Raw genomic sequence first — 20,356 nt, 5'->3', positions numbered from 1 at the left:
AAATACTTTGTTGACGGATCTGTTCTTATCGGGAATAAATCCCAAAGAGTGACGGCTTTGACGGCTCGTGAACGCGGAAGTGTGTTCGGCGACACGTTAACTTTTGCCATAATCTATCGATCTTTTCAGATAGTATTCAATACAAATACCAATGTTTAAATAAATGACCCCTGGTTTTACACAAAGTCGCATTCATTAACTATGATTGAAAAAAATAGAGGACGGACTTATCTCCGTGGAACGTACACGGAAGCGATTGCAGTCACACTTAAGCTCCGTAAACCTCTGCGACAGACTTTTTTTCTTTAACACGCATTTTTCTCAAATGAGCCAACTTGGCATTATAAATACTTTTTGGTAATTTGAAAATGAGAAGAATAATTCCTACCTGAAATTAAGCGATCGCTACACAGCCGTGTGTGTATTTTGCTTGCGCACCATCCATTAAGTTTAATTGCCGAAATCCATCGATATTTTCTGGTCTTTTCAGCTGGTATTCTATAGAATGATCTCTTTGAAGATCTGTTGTGACAACCAACACCACAACAGGTCTCAGGTATTGTAAATATTCTCCTCCGGTTCAATGTCTCCCACATTGTCGAGCAGCTCTGTTTGACCGGCGTTATGGCGCCATGAAAATTGTAACATCCCGTGCACGAGCTCTATTGGATCGATACTGGCATGATGAGGAAGACACTGCAGTTTTTCTTCTGTCATCTGGCAAGGAAGCAGAAGCAGCAAGGATTTTCTCTCAGGCAGGGCAGTTAGAAACTCAGAGAAGAAGTGCAATAAAAGGGGAGAATGTAAACGTGTTACTGTTCCCGAACAAAAACCTATAAATCTGTTGTCAGTACGGGAACAGAGCCAAAAGGGCAGCTCAAGTGATTTTTCCTTGCAGGATTTTGGCTTTTTGAAGAGGCCCTATGGTTAAGAATGAGAGCCACACTTTATTTGCACTACTGACTGTATTTATTTTCACGGTATCGTGCAATGAAAGGTCGATTTTGTGGTGATGATGACATTGTTAAATGTATATTGTTGATATTTTGCTGCATTTTTTTTATTTTGCAGGAGTGACTTTTCTTTGAAACAATTGCAGTCGTTGAAGAATTATTTTATTATTTTTATATTGATACATTTGATATTATTGTTGTAGTTAAAAAAAATGTGTTCCCTAAAATATTCTCTTCTTTCAGAAAGAATGAGTGTATTTTTGGCCATTTTCAACTCAAACCGTGTTTGTGTAACACCAAATGACCTGAAGATGTCGCTATTCTTCCTGCTTCCGGCCCGTGACGCAATGCCGCCACAAACGACATCCTCTGAGTGTCCAATCAGAGTGCGCGTTCCCATGTTGTCGTACGTGAGCTGAGCGGAAGTGAACGACCGACCGGGAAGGCTAATCCGCTTGAAATCAGGACAACAAGGTAACAATTACTCACTTTTACAGTATTTTTAATTGTTTTTCTTTTATGATAATTTATAGGTGTTTCTCTCAACCTGTGAGTCACGCATGACGCTCGCTCATTCGATTCTGTTGTGTGCAAAGGCTTCCAACTAACCGTGGCCTAGCGTTTTTTTGAGCGGTGTGGATGCTAATGAGCTCGTATGACATGTCAAGCTTTAATGGCACAATTGCAAAGCTCACAGTTACGTTCTGATAAGTGAATAAGCTTTTAAACAATGTTTTGTTTGTTTGTCTGTCTGTCGCTGTGTTGTTCACGTCCGCTGATGTTAGTGAATGTAAAGGCTAGGTAGCGAAACCAATCCGATAGTGAAATCTTCTGGACCGAAGGAGGCAAGGGACAGTGTTGTTTATTGTTTGCCCACAACATTTTAATGCTTAAGTTATTATACCATAGTAAATCGTACCAAACATCAAATGCTGCTTTCTAATAGTAATGTTTTTCTTTTTAGAGCAAGTCTAAATCCATTCAACTGGTTTTGTAGTTAATAAAGTATAGCTTTTTTTGTTCCCTATGGCTTAGTTGAATATGAACAAAGACGTAGTTTTTTCAAGGTGAAGCATTAATTTTCCACAAATTAAATCTAAAACCATATACTGTGTTAAATATACCGCACCTCCACACCAAATGTTCATAATTGACTATGATTTTTCTAACCCTTAATACACTGGAATGTATCAAGCCTGACTTTGGTCCAGACAGTGTGGGATGAATTCCCCCCATCAATGATGGTGTAGATATGTGCCCTGCGACTGATTGGCGAGGATATAGACCGCCTTTCGCTCATTGTTAGGTAGGATAGGTTCTGGCACTCCCGTCACCCTTGTGAGGACAAGTGGCTTGCAGAATGGACATGGACATCTATTTCAAAGCAGAACTGTCTTACACACCATTGCTATGATTGACAATACAGGATTAGCTAATTTAATATAAGATACCACTGCTAGCCAGAACATTGTAATGTGGTCAAAGATAGACACAGCTACTTGTACACTTCAAATCATTTTATTGAATCAAAGAATCATATGACGAACGTATTCACACACACACACACACACACACACACACACACAATCCACATGCTTGTCACAACCTCTCCCATTTCGTCCCCTCAGATAGGCACTATCAAACACTGCTAACTTAAACCAGCAAACATAGCTTCTTCACTCTTGCCGTTAAATTGCTTTTGACTATTGATTCTCCATAGTAGACCTGTTGAAAATCATTTTTCTGATGCTTCGCACAGATGAACGATTCTGCATCGATGTTGTGACGAGATATAATCGATTATTGTTATTTGCACTCGGCAGGTGTCATCTTTATTTCATAAACACAGGTGTATGGGTACTAGATCACAACAACCGCAACAGCTTTACAGTATCCATGTACGAACAAATAACTGCAAAATGAGACTGCTAAAATAATTAAAAAAAGAATACATGGAACATTACGGAGACCAGAGAAATTCAAGCGGAGCTCTGGGCTGCTTTTGGACTTCACGAACACAGTGGAAAGCAAGAAATTAATAAGACACAAGATGTGTGTAAGACATGTGGATATAAAAGTACACTTTCCTGTTACAGAAGAATTCAGGATTTAAACTGTTCTTATGAATTGTAATGCATCCAGATATCAGGTTAAAGCGTAGACAGGATAATCATAGTCGAGTCGTGAGATGAGTCAATATGCCCACAGACTAACTAATGGGTCGCTAGTAAACAGCCAGTCGCTAACCTAAACCAGGAACAGGCAACTTTCCTCTCATTCGCTGATTTACGTCACTCAGCAGGCCAGGCCCTGCCTTCTAAGTCACAAATACTACAAGGTAGAATGCGAGGACGGTAAGCCCGAGTAGACTAAAATAATACCTGCACCTGATAAACACTTTATCACAATGGTATTGCATTTTTTCACGTAGTATCTATTTTTTTATCCAATTAATTTCTCCAGCCCTAATAAAGCCAGAAGAAAAGGTGTGATTTTCAGCCAATCGTTCATGATCTACAAAAAAGTCTGAGTTGGTGAACTGACAAATAGTGGTTCGCAATTGGGTTAATTGTATCGTGGATGCAATTTTATCCTTTTTCTTAATCCTAATATGGATCAGAGCATCTTATTTAAACTACAGCTCATCAGCAGAATGGCTAATTCTTGTTTACATCTGCAGAAAATGCGACAAAAGTCATTACATTATAAGCGCTGGAGAGGCAGCATTTAATTTCAGTAAAACTCTAGTAAAAATGGCTGGCAGTGAGCTTCAGTCATTACTTCTTATTAGCCGCAATATGTTTTTTTTCTTTTTTTTTTTTTTTAAGTAAGTGCAGCTCAGGTGAATTTGTGTTCTGGTGTTAGAAAGTTCCAGCGCTCCGGTCCACATCACCTTCACTGTAAAAGCTTTTGTTGTTTTGGCCAAATAATCAAATAATAGTAGAGCAATAGCATAATGTCTGATATTGTGGAATCTGTGCAGGGTTAATTTTTTTTATGTCTGGTGCAGAGTTATTTTTGCTATTGTTGTTACTCGTCTGTTAAACTTGTCAAATAAAATCCAAACAGACTTGATGAGCAGACTTCATCGCTTGACGATGTCCTCCGTCGACCCGACTGGCGGCTGTTCGCTCTCACACTTGCGTTTGAATCGCGGTTATTATGATGCCATCTGCTGCCTTGCACAATTTAACATTATCACAATAATGCCTCAGATGGAGGGGCAGCACATTGTGTTTGTACAGTGAGAAGCTGGTGTTTAGCCTTCAAGATGTTACAAACAGGCGCTTCCTGCTAAATCTTTCATGTTGTTTGTCTGTTGAATTACTCTCAAATTACATGATGTTTCCTATAGTGGGATACACCAGATTCATGGGGGTCTGTGTAGAGATTTTTATGAGCAAACCACCCCCCTCTCTCTCTTATTTTTTTTTGTAACGTATTCACATTTGTAGTTCGTGACATCTCACTTATTTTACCTTCACTCACACAATTTTACCATGTGAAAAACATTGTCCTCGGTTCACGACGGGGTTACATTCTTACGTATCCCAAATTTGTACTTAAGTCGGGACACTAGCCTACGTTAACATTAAATATTTTTAGGTAAAACACATTAGCCCATAAACATAAAACACTGAAGTGAATAAACATAAGTATGGCAGTAACTCAGCTTGTCTTATTGTGCTCCGTGGCTACATATTTTTACGCCGCTGTGCCAACTAGTTCATTGTGTGTAGTTTGTAACCTCGAAACATCATAAACCAAAAAACACCGCTACTTTTAGGGGGTAAAAATACTAAACTCAAATGACAATTGTGTAAACTCAACCACTAAAGCCTTTCCTCAATGACCATATTAACTGTACTATGCTAGTGATTTTCCCCAACTTGTCTTATGTGTAGGGTACCGATGTAGGACAGGGTTTTGAAGTCAACAGAAATTGTGCCGGATGTTGTACCAGAGGGTTAATAGAGAAGGACCGCTTCCCCTTCCAACCAAAGTATGAAGTTTGACCTCCAAAACTCACTAGAGTTGTGGCTAGCTCACAGATCTACTCTCACTATCTGAATGCGCAAAACAAGAATGGCTGTGTAAAAACACACTCCAAACACATAAGAACCCGACTTTTCAACAGATGGATGTGACATTGTGGAAGATTGCTTGTATATAAATGAAGTTGTATTTAGCACTGAATAATCTCCTATCTCTTGTATTTAAAGCTTGTGTTGTCCCCAGGGTGGAGAAATCTCACTTCCATCTAAGCCAATCTCGTGCATCTTCCTCTCTTAACACCCACTGTCCTCATGTCCTCGCACACAACATCCATCAACCTTTTCTTTGGTCCTCCTCTCGCTCTTTTGCCTGTCAGCCCCATCCTCAGCACCCTTCTCCCAATATACTCACTCTCTCGCCTCTGGACGTGTCCAAACCATCGAAGTCTGCTCTTTCTAACCTTGTCTCCAAAACATCCAACTTTGGCCGTCCCTCTAAGGAGCTCATTTCTAACCCTATCCAACCTGCTCACTCTGAGCGAGAACCTCAACATCTTCATTTCTGCTCCCTCCCGTTCTGCTTCCTATTGTCTCTTCAGAGCCACCGTCTCAAATCCGTACATCTTGTCCGGGCTCACCACTGTTTTATAAACTTTGCCCTTCATCCTACCAGAGACTCTTGAGTCACGTAGAAGAACAGACACCTACTGCCACTCACCATTGCTCTGTATTGTTGACCCCAAGTATTTGAAGTTGTGCACCCTCGGTATCTCTTTTCCCTGGAGCTTCACTCTACCCCATCAACCCCTCTCATTCGTGGACATATATTCTGTTTTACCTCACCAAGAAGAGACAAAATGAGAGATAAAACAGAAAAATTACATTGTCACTTTCAACAAATTTATAAGTAAATTATGGTGCAAAATATGTTTCTGGTCACCTACAAACAAATACGATATCTGGTTCTCAAAGACCTATAACTTTAAGAGCCTCCTCTGTCCTCCACTCATTAGCTGTATTAATGGCACCAGTTTGAATTGTTTATCCGTATCAATGACACCTGTCCACAATCTCAGTCAAGCTCCAAACTTTGTCACGGTGGTCAAGACCAAGTGCTGTCAAAGGAGACCAGAAACAAAATTGTCAGCCTGCACCAAACTGGGAAGACTGACTCTGTAATAGGCGAGCAGCTTGGTGTGAACAAATCAACTTTGGGAGCAGTTATTAGAAAATGGAAGACATACAAGTCCACTGATAATCAATCAATCAATCTGGAGCTCCCGAGAACCACAGAGGGAGGTCAAGTGACTAACCTGGAGAGAGTAACAAAGACTACCCAGTCACTGGGATTTGACGGGCGCATATGAGGCTGCGCGCCATCGCACTTGCAAATCTGAACAGTCGAGCACGAAAAATCACGCGAGTAAAATTTGTTATTAGTAGAAATACATAGATATTGAAAGACGTCACTCAGTTTGTGTAGTCTTGACCAATGTTCCCTCTAAACTGTGCCACTGAACAATTGTGCACTTGTCGCACACTCTCAGCGCACATCAAAACCGATCCAGCTCAGTGAACCACTTTTTTTTTTTTTTTAAACATGGACGCACAACAACAAGCTGCTGCTTAGCCTTCTTCTACTACCTAGTTTACCGGACACCGCCCCCCTCCGCTCTTAAAGGGGTTCACTCATAATTACAGAACAGAACACACACCCATAACTTTATATCTGCGAGCATGACTGGTAAAAACTTAACTTTTGTTTGGAGGAGAAAGAATGCTGGGTTGCTTCAAAAGAACACCATCCCGACTGTGAAGCACGGGGGTGGAAATCTCATTCTTTGGTCCTGTTTTTCTGCAAAGGGACATAATGACTGATCTGTCTGAAGAAAATAATTAATGGAGCCATATATCGTGAGATATTTGTGAAAACCATCCATCAGGAAGGGCTTTGAAAATGAAACGTAGCTGGATCTTTCAGCATGACAATGATCCAAAACACACCACCCGGGCAACATTTTGTGTGGGAGAACTTTCACAGTTGGTGGCTGACTAAATACTTTTTTTGCCCATACGTTCTTTTGATTGTAGCGTCGGTAGCAGTTTTGCATATCTGGACGGCTGCCAGACTGTCGGCCTCATTTTGATTCCACCCTCATTTATTAAACTTTATTTGATGTATTTATATTTAAGCACAAAATGGGCGCTTGGATTCCAAGTTGGTTGTTTTGACTCTGACACCTGCAAACTCAGTTGCTCAACGCCGTCAATTAGAATACTTTTTTGTTTTTTTCCTGAAGCAGCAGTTCACCGTTGGATGCCACCTATGTATGTGAGGACGTAAGTAATACACCCTGTATTAGACGATAACATGCAAATTCCTTTTAATAAGTCTCGGGACTAGATGATGAAGAAACACTCCACCCAAAAGACCCCCCCCCCACCCAAAAAAAAATAATAAAACATCTCTCAGCGGCATTAATTTTAAGACGTAGCCCGCAGTGGTGAAAGTGGTCTGATGCAAGATGAATAATTGTATCATGTATCGCTAGACTAAGATGTCCCAAGTGAGCCACCAAGTGCTCTCTGGGAGGAAGCTCTTAAAATAGCTGATCCAAGTCAATATCACTTGATATCACTTTCTTCTCTCACTTTTAATTTGACAAGTGGAATCAAACCTTCATCCCCATTTTTTTTTCCTTCTCCTTCTCCATTATTTATTTATCTTTAGTGGCCTTTTATCGTAAACTGTGAGTCTCACTATCGGAAACTGTGACGCTTTTTTTGATGTCAGATTAGCACACCGCAGGCTCATGTCAAACGCAAGTCTGTACAGTTAATGCATTTGACTCAATATGAGTCATGCTTGCAGTTACTTTTTGATAGATTTCATTAGAAATACATAGGGTCCTTGGTTTACAGCAGATTTCCAAACACAGCGCTGTAAAATCATCATTGTGGTCAATATTTGAATGGAAAACGCTTCTAGGGCTCAAATATAAAGCAATGAAATGGAAAAATACTAACCACGTGACAAGATATTCTATATTCTTTGAGTGTTTACATTTTTTATGAATTTACACAGATGCCTAAAAATATGTTTTTGCTTTGTCATTATGGGATATTGAATGTAGATTTTTTTTTCAAAATTCAAAAGCAAACTATACTCAAATCAGCTATAGATTATAATGGGAAAATCTGGAAAACGTGAAGAGGTGTGAATGCTTTCTGGTGACACTGCACATGAATTAAAAAGTCGGGTTGGCATGTTCATTTGCATTTTCTTCCATTTAGAAGGGCAACAGAAGGATACCTACACCCAGTTTGTAGTTCCAGTCATCATGAACAAAGCATCAGAATTCCCCGAAAGTGTGTTGTGCGGCGCTCTCTCTGGGTTTGTCTGCTGTCGTAAGACAGTGGCAGAGATTATAACTGATATTCCTGTAATGCCTCGCAGCTGTCTTATGAGATGCATGCGATTAACCTGCCGTCTGTGTCTCTGTTTGAAGATGGAGGTGGAGCAGCTCCTGTCTCTGTCCGGTTCAGCGCTGGCCCAGGCTGTCAGCTCTCTGCTGGAGACCCCCGGCCTCTACGTCTTCTCCGACATCTTGGAGCTTCCCAATGTTAGAGAGGTAAACGCGCCACACTGTTTGCCTGTGCACCCAACTCTTCTACAGCGGTAACTTGACTTACAGGTGCTCAAGTTTAGGGTGAGATGCTGCTTAGTCCATTTGTATTTTTTTTCTTTGAAATGTGAACCAAATTTTGAGGCAAGATCGAGTTAAGATGGAACATCAGTGGGGTGAAGTAGTAAAAAAAATGGAGCAATTAAGGTACTGTGACGCCGCCGCGGGAAGGAGAGCCACATTAGCCGATACACTTCCAGCCGTTAATTGAACAGGACAATCAAAACAAATCACAAATCATTTGCCTAATGACAATTTTCAGAAAACAAGAAAAACACAACAAACTCATCAAACAAGAAGAGCCCAGTTGCTTCCATTCCCCGTCTGCGTATTTCCATGACCTGCATGACTCAGCATCAACACAGAGCGAAAATAATGGCAAGCATATTGGTATTTTTTTAAAATCGATATTGTGACAGAAAGTTAAAAATAACGTAGGCAGGTTATCAAACATTTTACACCAAGTACCACCGAAAAAAATATTTGGTTCTTCAAGTACCACAGTCATGACCAATATTCTAATATCACAATACCAACGTTTATTGTATATATCAGTATACAGACCCTTCCAAAAGTATTAGAATGGAAAGATCAATTCCTTTATTTTTTTATTTTTTGTATACTGAAGAGATTTTTTGGTTTCAGATAAACAGATGAATGTCAAGCAAAACTTCAGAATTCCATCTTTTATTTCATGCTATTTACATCTGGGTATGTTAAACAACTCATGCCACAACACCTTTTGTTCCACCAACTTTTCCATTGGGCAAAATTATGGGATCTGCACTGATTGGCGTTTCAGATACTGATCCTTTATCCAAAATGAGTTTTTTTCCATTTCTAATACTGCACTTATGCTGGAGCTCATTAGATGGTTTAAGTGTACCTAGTGAAGCGTGTATGAAGACCGTGAAGTGGCTCAGTCGGTAATTTTTGCAAAGTTAAACACTGTCAGGCCTGTGCAGTCACTTTGTGCTAATATACATATTCATTTTGCGCACTGGAGCAACTAATTTGGAAATACACTTGTTTACTTTGAGCTGAATATATTTAAAATTCCATCTCGGCTCATTCCCGTTTTTTTTTTTTCTGTTCTATCATTGAAAGGCATTAAATTGGGTAAATTGCGGTGATTAATGCAACGAAACAAAACATCTTTTTTAAGACCAAAATTAACAACGGTACAAATGCAGAACGTCCTTGTCTCTGATTGGTCAATCCAGCACTGACGTTAGATTTCTATAGTCATGTTTTCTCTGAAGAGCTGGTCCTCATCCTCACATGCTGAGCTTCCCATCACTGTGAAGGACAGCTTAAGCCACTCTGCTTTCCATAGCCAGTCATGTATAAGAAATAAGATAACAATTTGTATAGATACAGTTTAAAAACAGAAAAGCACATACATATATAAAAAAGGCACATGCAGTCTTGCTAAAAATATTGGCACTCCAGGGATAATCCTAATTGACCTAAAACGGGAAAAGTTTAGTCTGTATTCATGTCAGTAAAAAAAAAAACAACTCTTATTATAGTCAATATTGGCACCCCTGGGTTGCCAATATTTTAGAGCCCAATGGAACTCTTCCCCTCCACCCCCGCAGTCTGATCAGATCAGATGTTTTCCTGTTTTATGGCATGTATGATTAACAAAATTATTTCTGTTTGGTAAATCTAGGAATAATGAGGCAAGTGTTTTCCTTAAGTTGCTTTCTTTAAAGTCATAAGTTTACATACATATTTAAGCTACTGATCCCCACAAGAGTCGCGGGAGTCCTGGAGCCTATCAGCTGTCAATGGACAGGTGGCAGGGCACACCCTGAACTGGTTGTCAGCCAATCGCAGGGCACACAGACACAAACATCTGTCGCACTCACAATCACACCTAGGGGCAATTTAGAGTGTCCAATTGATGTTGCAAAATCCAGAAATCACAATATATGATTTTTTTAATGATTTAATTATGTGATACAGCTGCAAATAAGTATTTGAACACCTGTCTATCAGTTACAATTCTGACCCTCCAAGACCTGTTAGTCCCCCTTTCAAAGTCCACCTCCGCTCCATGAATTATCATGAATCATATACACCTGTGTGAAGTCGTTAGCGGCATAAAGACACCTGTCCACCCCATACAATCAATAAGACTCAAACTTGTAACATGGCCAAGACCAGAGAGCTCTCCAAAGACACCAGAGACAAAATTGTACAACTCCACACGGCTGGAAAGGGCTGCGGAGAAATTGCCAAGCAGCTTGGTGAAAAAAGGTCCACTGTTGGAGCAATCATTAGAAAATGGAAGAAGCTAAACATGACAGTCAATCTCAATCAGAGTGGAGCCCCATGCAAGATATCACCTTGTGGGGTCTCAATGATCCTTAGAAAGGTGAGGAGTCAGCGCAGGACTACACGACAGGACTTGGTCAATGACCTGAAAAGAGCTGGGACCACCGTTTCCAAGGTGACTCTTGGTAATACACTAAGATGTCATGGTTTGAAATCATGCATGGCATGGAAGGTTCCCCTGCTTAAACCAGCACACGTCAAGGCCCGTCTAAAGTTTGCCAATGACCATTTGGATGATACAGAGGAGTCATGGGAGAAAGTTTTGTGGTCAGATGAGATCAGAATGGAACTTTTTGGTCATAATTCCACTAACCGTATTTGGAGGAAGATAAATGATTAGTTCCATCCCAAGAACACCATCCCTACTATGAAGCATGGGGGTGGTAGCATCATGCTTTGGGGGTGTTTTTCTGCACATGGGACAGGACGACTGCACTGTATTAAGGAGAGGATGACCCCGGCCATGTATTGTGAGATTTTGGGGAACAACCTCTTTCCCTCTGTCAGAGCATTGAAGATGGGTTGTACCTGGATCTTTCAACATGACAATGGTCTGAAACACACAGCCAGGAAAACCAAGGAGTGGCTCCAAAAGAAGCATATCAAGGTTCTGGCGTGGCCTAGCCAGGCTCCAGACCTAAACCCAATAGAAATTTTTTGGAGGGAGCTGAAACTCCGTGTTTCTAAGTGACAGCCCAGAAACCTGTCTGATCTAGAGAAGATCTGTGTGGAGGAGTGGGCGAAAATCCCTCAAGCAGTGTGTGCAAACCTGGTGAACAACTACATGAAATGTTTGACCTATGTAATTGTAAACAAAGGCTACTGTACCAAAAATTAACATTGGTTTTCTCAGGTGTTCAAATACTTATTTGCAGCTGTATCACACAAATAAATCATTAAAAAAAAATCATACATTTTGATTTCTGGATTTTTCTTTTGAGATTATCTCTCTCACAGTGGACATGCACCTACGATGAAAATTTCTGACCCCTCCATGCTTTCTAAGTGGGAGAACTTGCAATTTAGCATGGTGTTCAAATACTTATTTTCTTCACTGTGTGTGTGGGAATGTGTGTGTGAGAGAGTGGTAATTACATTTTTTTTTAGCCTTACTGACCAAATTGTGTTCAACTACAAGTTTCTCTCTGTGCTCAGTTTCTGTTTTTGCCGTCATTATTCATGTCGTGTGATGTCTTTTTCATTTCCCCCTCCAAATCCGTCGCCAGCTGGAGAACGGCCCTCACGCACCAGTGTACCAGCTCCTGAACCTCTTCGCCTACGGAACCTACTGCGACTACAAAGGTATGGGGATGGTGAATAAGCCGTAAGAGCAAGCGTGTGTGTGTTTGTCTCTGTAGCCAACTCTTTTATTATTACAAGCTCTATTTCATCTGTGCGAGGCATGCGCATTAACTCGTAGGTATTAAATAAACATGGACTGAAGATGCCGCAGGCAGGCGCTCCATAAACAAATCGGTGCACTCCTTCTCACTGACTCGTGAGCGTCCGTGTCAAAATAACACACAAAATAAAGACACAAAGATTCATGACTGTTTGTGTCTGCTTAATATTCTTAGCCACACCAACCTCAAGTAATTAGTCATTTATTTTATTCCTCTTAAACTTAATTACCATTTTTGGCCTGGGGCGTTTATTTACTCAACTGCAGAGGATAAGAGCCATCGTATCTTTTTTCACATTTTCCCCAAGTAAAGTAAATGGTACCCTAACTGTAAAAAGTGTTTCCCAACTTTTATTGAGTCAAGGCACATATTTTAAATTAGAGAAAATGTCATTACATACCACCAAAGATAAATGTTGAGTGTACAGATTCACAATTAATTAACTCCTATGTCCAGTTTTTAGTCGTCAATGAACTTAATACTTTCAAAATGTGAGAGGAAGCTGGAGTACCTGGAGAAAAACCCACGCAATCACTCCCGGAGCCAAACCGCATTCAAACCTTAAACATCACAAATGTGAGGCACATGTCCTAACCACAATATGCCATCGTGTTTCTTGTCATTTTTCCGACCAATTTTGCATACATTGACACTTTTTTTTTTAAATCCTCATCATTACAGGTATCATGCCTGCTCTACAATTGCTGTGTTTTGTACCACCTGTTTTATTGTTTTTAATTAAAGCCTCTTAGTCCTACAGCTAATTTTATTTTTATTACATGTGAGGGGGGAAAAGGGAGGCTTCTGTTTGAGGCGTGGCGCTTATTTCTTTATGTGCACCGAGAAATTAATTGGGCCACTATTTGCGATATTGTATCAATTCAATTCGATCACAAATTACCCATTTAATCCAGTGTATTTAAATGTAGCACATCCGCCTCACAATTCTGAGGACCCGGGATCAAATCTGATATTGCACGTGTGAAGTTTGCTTGTTCTCCCTGTGCTTGCGTGGGTTTCCTCCCACATCCCAAAAATATGCACAGTAGGTTAATCGAAGACTAAATTCCCTGTTGGTGTGAATGTTTTTGTTTATACGTGCCCTGCGATTGGCTGCCGACCAGTTCAGGGTTTACCCACCTCAGCTGGGAGTGGCACCAGCACCCCTGCGACTCTAGTGAGGATAAGCGTCACGGAGAATGGATGGATATATAATAGATAAAACATTAGAAACCACCTTTAGGTGGATTGCAATGCAGTTATACAATACTGCAAACTACCAACGTTGTCATTCTCTAATTCCACGCAACTTTAGAGCGAGCAGCGTCCCTCCCAGAGCTGACTCCAGCTCAGAGGAACAAACTACGCCATCTGTCCATCATCAGCTTGGCCTCCAACCTCAAGGTACGCGTTCCCCTTTGTCGGTGTTCTCATCCCGCCAGAGGAGCTGTCACGAGGTAGCTTGATTGCCTCGTTATCATCAGACAAGTGGGCTGCTGTGTTGCTTCTTTTCAGTCCAACATCTCAAATTCTTTTCTTGTTTTTCTTTTCTGAATTTTGACTTAATTGGACCTGTCCACTTTTTCTTTTCTTCCATGTTTGAGAAGTACAAATACTTTATTACAGGACACAAGTCATTTTTGCTCTTTACTAGGATGGGCAATTAATCGAAATGTAATCACAATTTCATCACCAGTTTGATGCTTACATAGCATGTAAAACCATATTGATGGACTAACAGAAATTAGCATTAGCAGTCAAAGGAGTTATTTACAGTACTTTAAAATCACAGAAATACACACAAATGCTGTCAAAACAGTTAATACAGCAAAACTCACCGGCATATCTTCTTCCTAATGAGTGATAAATGTAATAGTTCAATCGCAACTAACTCTATGTATCTTAACGTATGTACCATAATTTCCGGCCTACAGAGCGCACCTGATTATAAGCCTCACCCACTACATTTGTAAAGAAATACCATTTGGTACATATTTAAGCCGCACCTGTGTAAAAGCCCCAAGTGCTCACGTTGAAACCCACATTGAAACACAAGATATTTACAAAGAAAAACGGTACACAGAAAGTTTTCAAAGCTTTAATACCTTAGCTTAACTTAGCATAGTAACAACACGGTAGCACGAACAGGGCTGTTAAATAAAAAACCCCAAAACAGTCGCAACACAGTAGCACAGCACTAACGGGACCGTTTAAAAAAAAAAACATACCAAAATCACTGAGACACAGCAGTAACACAGCAGCAAAACGCTAGCGGGGTGCTAACAGGCCTGGTTAAAACAAAAACATACCGGTAAAAGTCACTTCCTCGGCACATATATTCCACCGGTCTCACGCTTAACTTTTCCGCTCAAGTGCCCCCTTGCGGCTGTTAGAAAAAAATGCACAAATTGGCCACATCACCACATAAACCAAGGGGTTGAGAGCATGTGAAAAAAGTTCCGGCTTATCGGACGAAAATTACGGTATCTCCATCCACGCACCACAATAACCCGAAACGGCAAAATGGACACAACAACCACACATTTTTTGTATTTATTGCTAATATTTTACTATTATTTCACTTGCTATTAATCTATTTTGTGGTTATTCTTTGAAGTTATTTTTTAAAGTTTAGTTGATGATATCTGAATTAATACTAAGTTTTGAAATCAATGAATAATAATTTATTATTCATTATTTTTATATCAGTCAAAACAATTATTCCCCCCCATCATCGCCCAGGCCTACTATGTACAGTCACAGCTGTGACAGTAGAAAGGACGTCATCACAACCTCCAGTGGGATATTTAAGAATTAGATCCAAGGCGACGTGGCGCTCTGGTTCTCTCCTGTCCATGTTTTGCTGCTTTTAATGTCACGAGCCTTCTAATTGCCTGGCAGATCTTCCTCCTCTGCCAGCCACATTTGAACAAATGAGCCATTTTCTGCAAAGGTTGCCACAGCTATTAGAAAGAATGGTGAGGCGTTTTGTTTTGTTCCCCTTAGTGCCTGCCGTACTCACTGCTTCTGCAGCAGCTGGAGCTGAAGAACGTGCGGGAGCTGGAGGACCTGCTGATCGACGCGGTGTACTGTGACATCATCCAAGGCAAATTGGACCAGCGCAACCAGCAGGTGGAGGTGGACTGCAGCGTGGGCCGCGACCTGGGCCCCAACGAGCTGCCCAATATCGTCAACACGCTGCAGGAGTGGTCAGTAGCGGCCGCCTCACGCTGAGTCACGTGACCCATTTAAGCTGCTCCCCCTCCTCCATGGCATGCTTGTGCTCTCTCAAAGGTGCACGGGCTGCGAGGCGGTGCTGTGCGGCATCGAAGAGCAAGTGTCCAGGGCCAATCAATACCGCGAGAGCCAGCTAAAAGTCAAAGTTCAAGTGGAAACAGAGGTCAGTGTTGAGTCATTCCCTCCCTACCAGTGGAACTTCTTCAGCGGCCTCCCCTTTATCCCTCAGGCTGCTCGTGATATTTAAGAAGACAGTCCCGACTGGGCAGCTCCATGAAATTTCTTTGCCACCTTTCACACAATGAACTGATGTGATGAAATGTCACAAAGAATAGCGTATTTTTGTTTTTAGACTGTCCATTTGGCATTTTAAGCCACCAATTAGTCTTCAGAGCCGCTGTTTGGATGTGAACGGCCTCGCAATCCCAACCTCGTGGAATCTTTGCATAAAGATGCTCTAAAGGATCTCAACGGGGTTGAGAACCCGGAAGGATTGGGGACACTCCATGACTTTATCTCCTATTATTTCCATCGCCACTAATGATGCTGAGAGATTCCTTACAGCATGAGAATGTTCGCTGATGAGTGCTGTGCATGCCTGGATGATACCGATGGACGGATGTTTAATTTATGGCTCATGTCTTGTCCATGTCCGTGATACAAAAAGAAGAATCAGTTTTCCGTAACAAGATCCATCTTCATACATAACAATGAACCAGTGTGTGTGTGTGTGTGTCCCCCAAAAAAAAAAAATCATGAGTGTAAGCTGGTGACTCTTGACTCATGAGTAATTGCCCTTTCTCAGGTGTCCAACCTACAGAAAACCCTGAAGGCCAGCGCTGCCTCGCCGTCATCGGGTCCCGCCCCAGCCGGAGCAGCGTCCAATCAGGATGCAGACCAGCCGGCAGAACCGCGGGATCCCGCCTCCTCTCAAGAACCGCGACAGCCGGGAAAAAAAAGTTCTAAGGTGAAAGGGTGAGTAATATGATGTTGCCGTTACGTTTTCAGAAGCTTATTTTGGGCTGCTGACGAAATTTCATTTAGTTCATTTTCGCTCAGAAAATTGTATAAGTGACAAAATTGGCATAAAAAGCAACACGTAGAATTATTATTTTTTTAATCATAATTGTTTCTTCATTTTTCCTGTGCAGCACTTTGGGCTTTGGAAAGTGTGCTTTATAAATATGCATTTGGCGAGTAATGACGACAACACGGCTAAGTGTCTCCTTCAACATTAAATGAAAGCCATTAGTCCAATGTTCTCACAGAGAGCAAAGTTAATTCAACGGGGAGCCACCGTGGGCGCATTTTTTTCAATAAACACTAAAATGCCAGCTGCTGCCGTAAGTGGCTGTCAGGCTCGTCTGCTCAGCCTCCATTACTGGCTTCCATCAGCACATCTGCCTCCAATTGTAAAATGTCACCAGACCCACCTCTGCTTGTTTCGGCCGGTCCCTGCCGTCCACATCGTTCGAGAAGCGTCGATATTTCAATTTTTCGCGGTTGCATGCTAAACTTTGACTGAGTCCCACGATCCCCATCTTGCCGTCGAGGCGGAAGAAGAGCCACTAGGTGTTTGGAAATCCCAATTAATGATAGTTTAACCTCAATCCCGGAATTAAAAAGAGTGACAAAAGAGGCGGTCGTGACCAAGTACGGCGAGCAGTAGGAGAGACATATTACATTTTTTTTACCCGCACAGTTTAAAAGTGTTTCCAAGGATATGTGACATGCTCCCGTCAAAATAGCCCAAAGATCAAGAAGAGTGCAAGTCACCCCCCCACGGACATTTCTGGTCTTGCTGAAATTTGCCATTTTTTATTTATTTTGTTGTTTTTTTTGCCAGAGTCAGCTATGCAGCTCTCTATATACTGCTGGGCCAAGAGTGACTCTGGCTTTCGTTACCATGACGACTGGGGGTGTAGCCAGAGCCATGTGACTGGCTTCTGCTTGAGGGAATAGACCGCAAAAAGCGAGACCCCTCAAAGACAATAAAAACAACTTCATTGAGCACGCGCCGCTTATCAGTGGCCAATGCAGCCTATTAACGATTGCTCATCTGTGCAGCCATCAAAAGACAACTGTCACTGCAGCTCTGCTTACCTTTTAGCTTTGACATCATGGCACATGCATCGCTCGCGTGAGGGATTACGGGTGCCTCTGCGTGATAGTGTCTCAGGGGTTACCATCGTTTGAAAAGGTCTGTGCATCTGCACCCGGCCTACCTTAAACAAGTAATTGGGGGCAGTTATGTATTGAGCCAAAGTATTGTGTAACAGTGGGGCAAAAGTGCAGTGGCTGACTCACAGACACATTTTCAGGAATAGGCTGATAACAAAAGATGCACTTAGTTGTTTTCATACTTGGTGGCTCACAACTACAGCAGTCCCCTGACTTAGGGCTTTAATCTTTTCCATGAGGAACTCAGTTTACTTGTATGCTAAATCATGTTACCCTTTTAAAAAAGAATTGTGTAAGGATAAGCAGCGCATAAGACAGATGTAATGCCATTAGTTTGTTACATTCCCCAAAATCATATTGATAAATGAAAACAACTATTACAAAAAAACATAAAAGAATGTTACAGGAAAACAGCAGGTTTCATAGTGTAATTACTATGTAAGTTACTATGTAGTAGTCATTTGTTGGTGTGTGCCTTTAAGGAGGGGTTGCCTAATGAGTGATACCTGCAGTCAGATTGGACGGTTAGCCTGTGTGTGAGTGTCTGGGCGTGAGCTGTGGCCCACAGCATTTCCTTCTGTGTGTTGTCATTTGGAATTTGTACTGTTTTGGTTGTTAATTGAATTGGACGAGGTGGACGACTGGCTCCCTTTGCCGACACGCGAGGGCACCCCACTACCTTAGTCTCTCAGTTTTTGACCCTTTCACATGTCTCAACTTTGGTTGTAACTAAAATGCTGGCTTCCAAAAGCAAAAAAAAAAAAAAAAAAAAACCATGCGACAACTCACAAGTCAAAAAGGTTATAAGTTGAGGTACTCGCTCGTAAGTCATGGTAGCACTTGTGTTCAAGCAATTGGGAAGTCAATTACCGTAATTTCTGGCCGACAGAGCGCACCGGATTATAACCCACATCCAGTACATTTGTAAAAGAAATAACATTTGGTATATACATAAGCCGAACCTGTGGAAAAGCCGCAAGTGCCCACGTTGAAACATGAGATATTTACAAAAAAAGACGGTACACAGAAAGAGTTTTCAAAGTTTTAATACCTTAGCTAAACATAGCAACAACACGGTAGCACGAACAGGGCTGGTTAAAAAAAAAAAAAAGAGCCGCAGCAGCTACACAGTAGCAACATGGTAGCACAGCACTAACAGAGCAGGTTTAAAAAAACACAACTAAATCACTGAGACGTGGCAGAAACACGCTAGCGTGGCGCTAACGGGGCTGGTTAAAAAAAAAAACATACTGGTAAAAGTCACTTAGATGTGGCAGTAACACCAGCAAAACTCTAGTACAGTGCTAACAGGGTGGGTTAAAAAAATATATATACCGGTAAAAATCACTGAGACCTGGCAGCAACATGCTAGCACAGAGCGCCAACAGGGCCGGTAAAAAAAAAAAAAACAAAAAAAACATACCGGTAAAAGTCACTTCCTCTGCACATATATTCCACCGGTCTCACTCTTACCTTTTCCGCTGGAGTGCCCCCTTGCGGCCGTTAGAAAAAAAAAATGCCGAAATTAGCCGCATCACCGCATAAGACGCAGGGTTGAAAGCGTGTGAAAAATGTTGCGGCTTACAGGCCGGAAATTACGGTACCTTTTCTGTCTGGATTCAGAATGGCGCATGACAACAAAGGAAAATGAGCAGGCCAATGATCAACTGTGCCTCGATCCTGTTCTATTTGTTTTAAAAAAGTGATCCAAATAACCAATGACATGATTCTCTACTCGCCAGGCTGCGAGGCAGCGGCAAGATCTGGTCCAAGTCCAACTGAAGAAGTGACGAAGAGAACAGCTGATCCACACTCTCACCAGACTCGTTGTTGGACAAAAAATGGGAGCGTTCAAACAAAGTGATGGGCGTGGCGTCGGGGACACACACACTCGCCGCCCCCCCGATCTGACGGAAAGCGTCACGGGAACGTTTAGCTTTTTTCTTTTGTCATCCAATCTCATCTTGGCGGCTCAGAGGCCATCGCGGCGTCCCCTCTCTTGCCGTTTTTTTTTTTTTTTTTTTTTTAAGAGTGCACAGTACCGGACAGCCTGTTGCCTTGGCCCACGAGCAGGAGCTCACTTGATGCGTTTTGGTGTGCGCGTGTCCTCTTAACTGCTTTAAAAATGTCCCTTTGGCTTTGAATCTTTTTTGTTGTTGGTTTCCCTCATCTGAGATATGTATCAAAATCTTGAGTGTCAATTGTTGGGAAATAAAAAGAAAACATCCCCTGGACTCATCCTGACGAGATCTCATTAATGTCACTGTCACATCTTTTAATACACGCACAACTCCCAAGGGTGTCACCGTTAAATGTTAACTCGCAGATGGGGGGCGGCCATTAGGAGGTCAAGTCTTTAATTAGGGCGTGTCTCCGAAGACATTCAAAAGGACCTTTATTTCTCGTTTTTTCCAACCTCCCAATATCGAATGCCTCTGAAGTTGTGCGAAACTGCCACTGCACATGTGCAAATCTCATGAGACTTGAGGTCAGTAGTACGTACTGTATCTTGCGTTATAATTCAAACAATATCACTCTGTCACCTGTTTCCTCTTTCT

General features: G+C 41.6%; 1 protein-coding gene across 1 annotated transcript; it reads left to right on the top strand.

The window, feature by feature from the left end:
* The first annotated feature begins 1,302 nt into the window (after positions 1-1,302).
* cops7a (COP9 constitutive photomorphogenic homolog subunit 7A) lies at positions 1,303-20,032 on the top strand. Its single transcript, XM_061819831.1, has 8 exons — positions 1,303-1,427; positions 8,458-8,580; positions 12,204-12,279; positions 13,696-13,784; positions 15,387-15,589; positions 15,675-15,780; positions 16,423-16,592; positions 19,541-20,032. The coding sequence occupies exons 2-8, from the start codon at positions 8,458-8,460 to the stop codon at positions 19,578-19,580; spliced, it is 807 nt and encodes a 268-aa protein (XP_061675815.1). The 5' UTR covers positions 1,303-1,427; the 3' UTR covers positions 19,581-20,032.
* Positions 20,033-20,356: the final 324 nt, after the last annotated feature.

The sequence above is a fragment of the Syngnathoides biaculeatus genome, chromosome 5, assembly GCF_019802595.1.
Source record: "Syngnathoides biaculeatus isolate LvHL_M chromosome 5, ASM1980259v1, whole genome shotgun sequence".
In the NCBI taxonomy this organism is placed as follows: domain Eukaryota; kingdom Metazoa; phylum Chordata; class Actinopteri; order Syngnathiformes; family Syngnathidae; genus Syngnathoides; species Syngnathoides biaculeatus.
The sequence above is the reverse complement of the archived record's forward strand: the minus strand, read 5'-3'. Positions and strand labels throughout refer to the sequence as shown.

Excerpts from the sequence above, each read along its gene's own strand:
- cops7a (XM_061819831.1), top strand. The coding sequence starts at position 8,458 with ATGGAGGTGGAGCAGCTCCTGTCTCTGTCCGGTTCAGCGCTGGCCCAG. Across the intron at positions 8,581-12,203 it reads AGCTTCCCAATGTTAGAGAG|CTGGAGAACGGCCCTCACGC; the intron begins GTAAACGCGCCA and ends ATCCGTCGCCAG. Across the intron at positions 12,280-13,695 it reads AACCTACTGCGACTACAAAG|AGCGAGCAGCGTCCCTCCCA; the intron begins GTATGGGGATGG and ends ACGCAACTTTAG.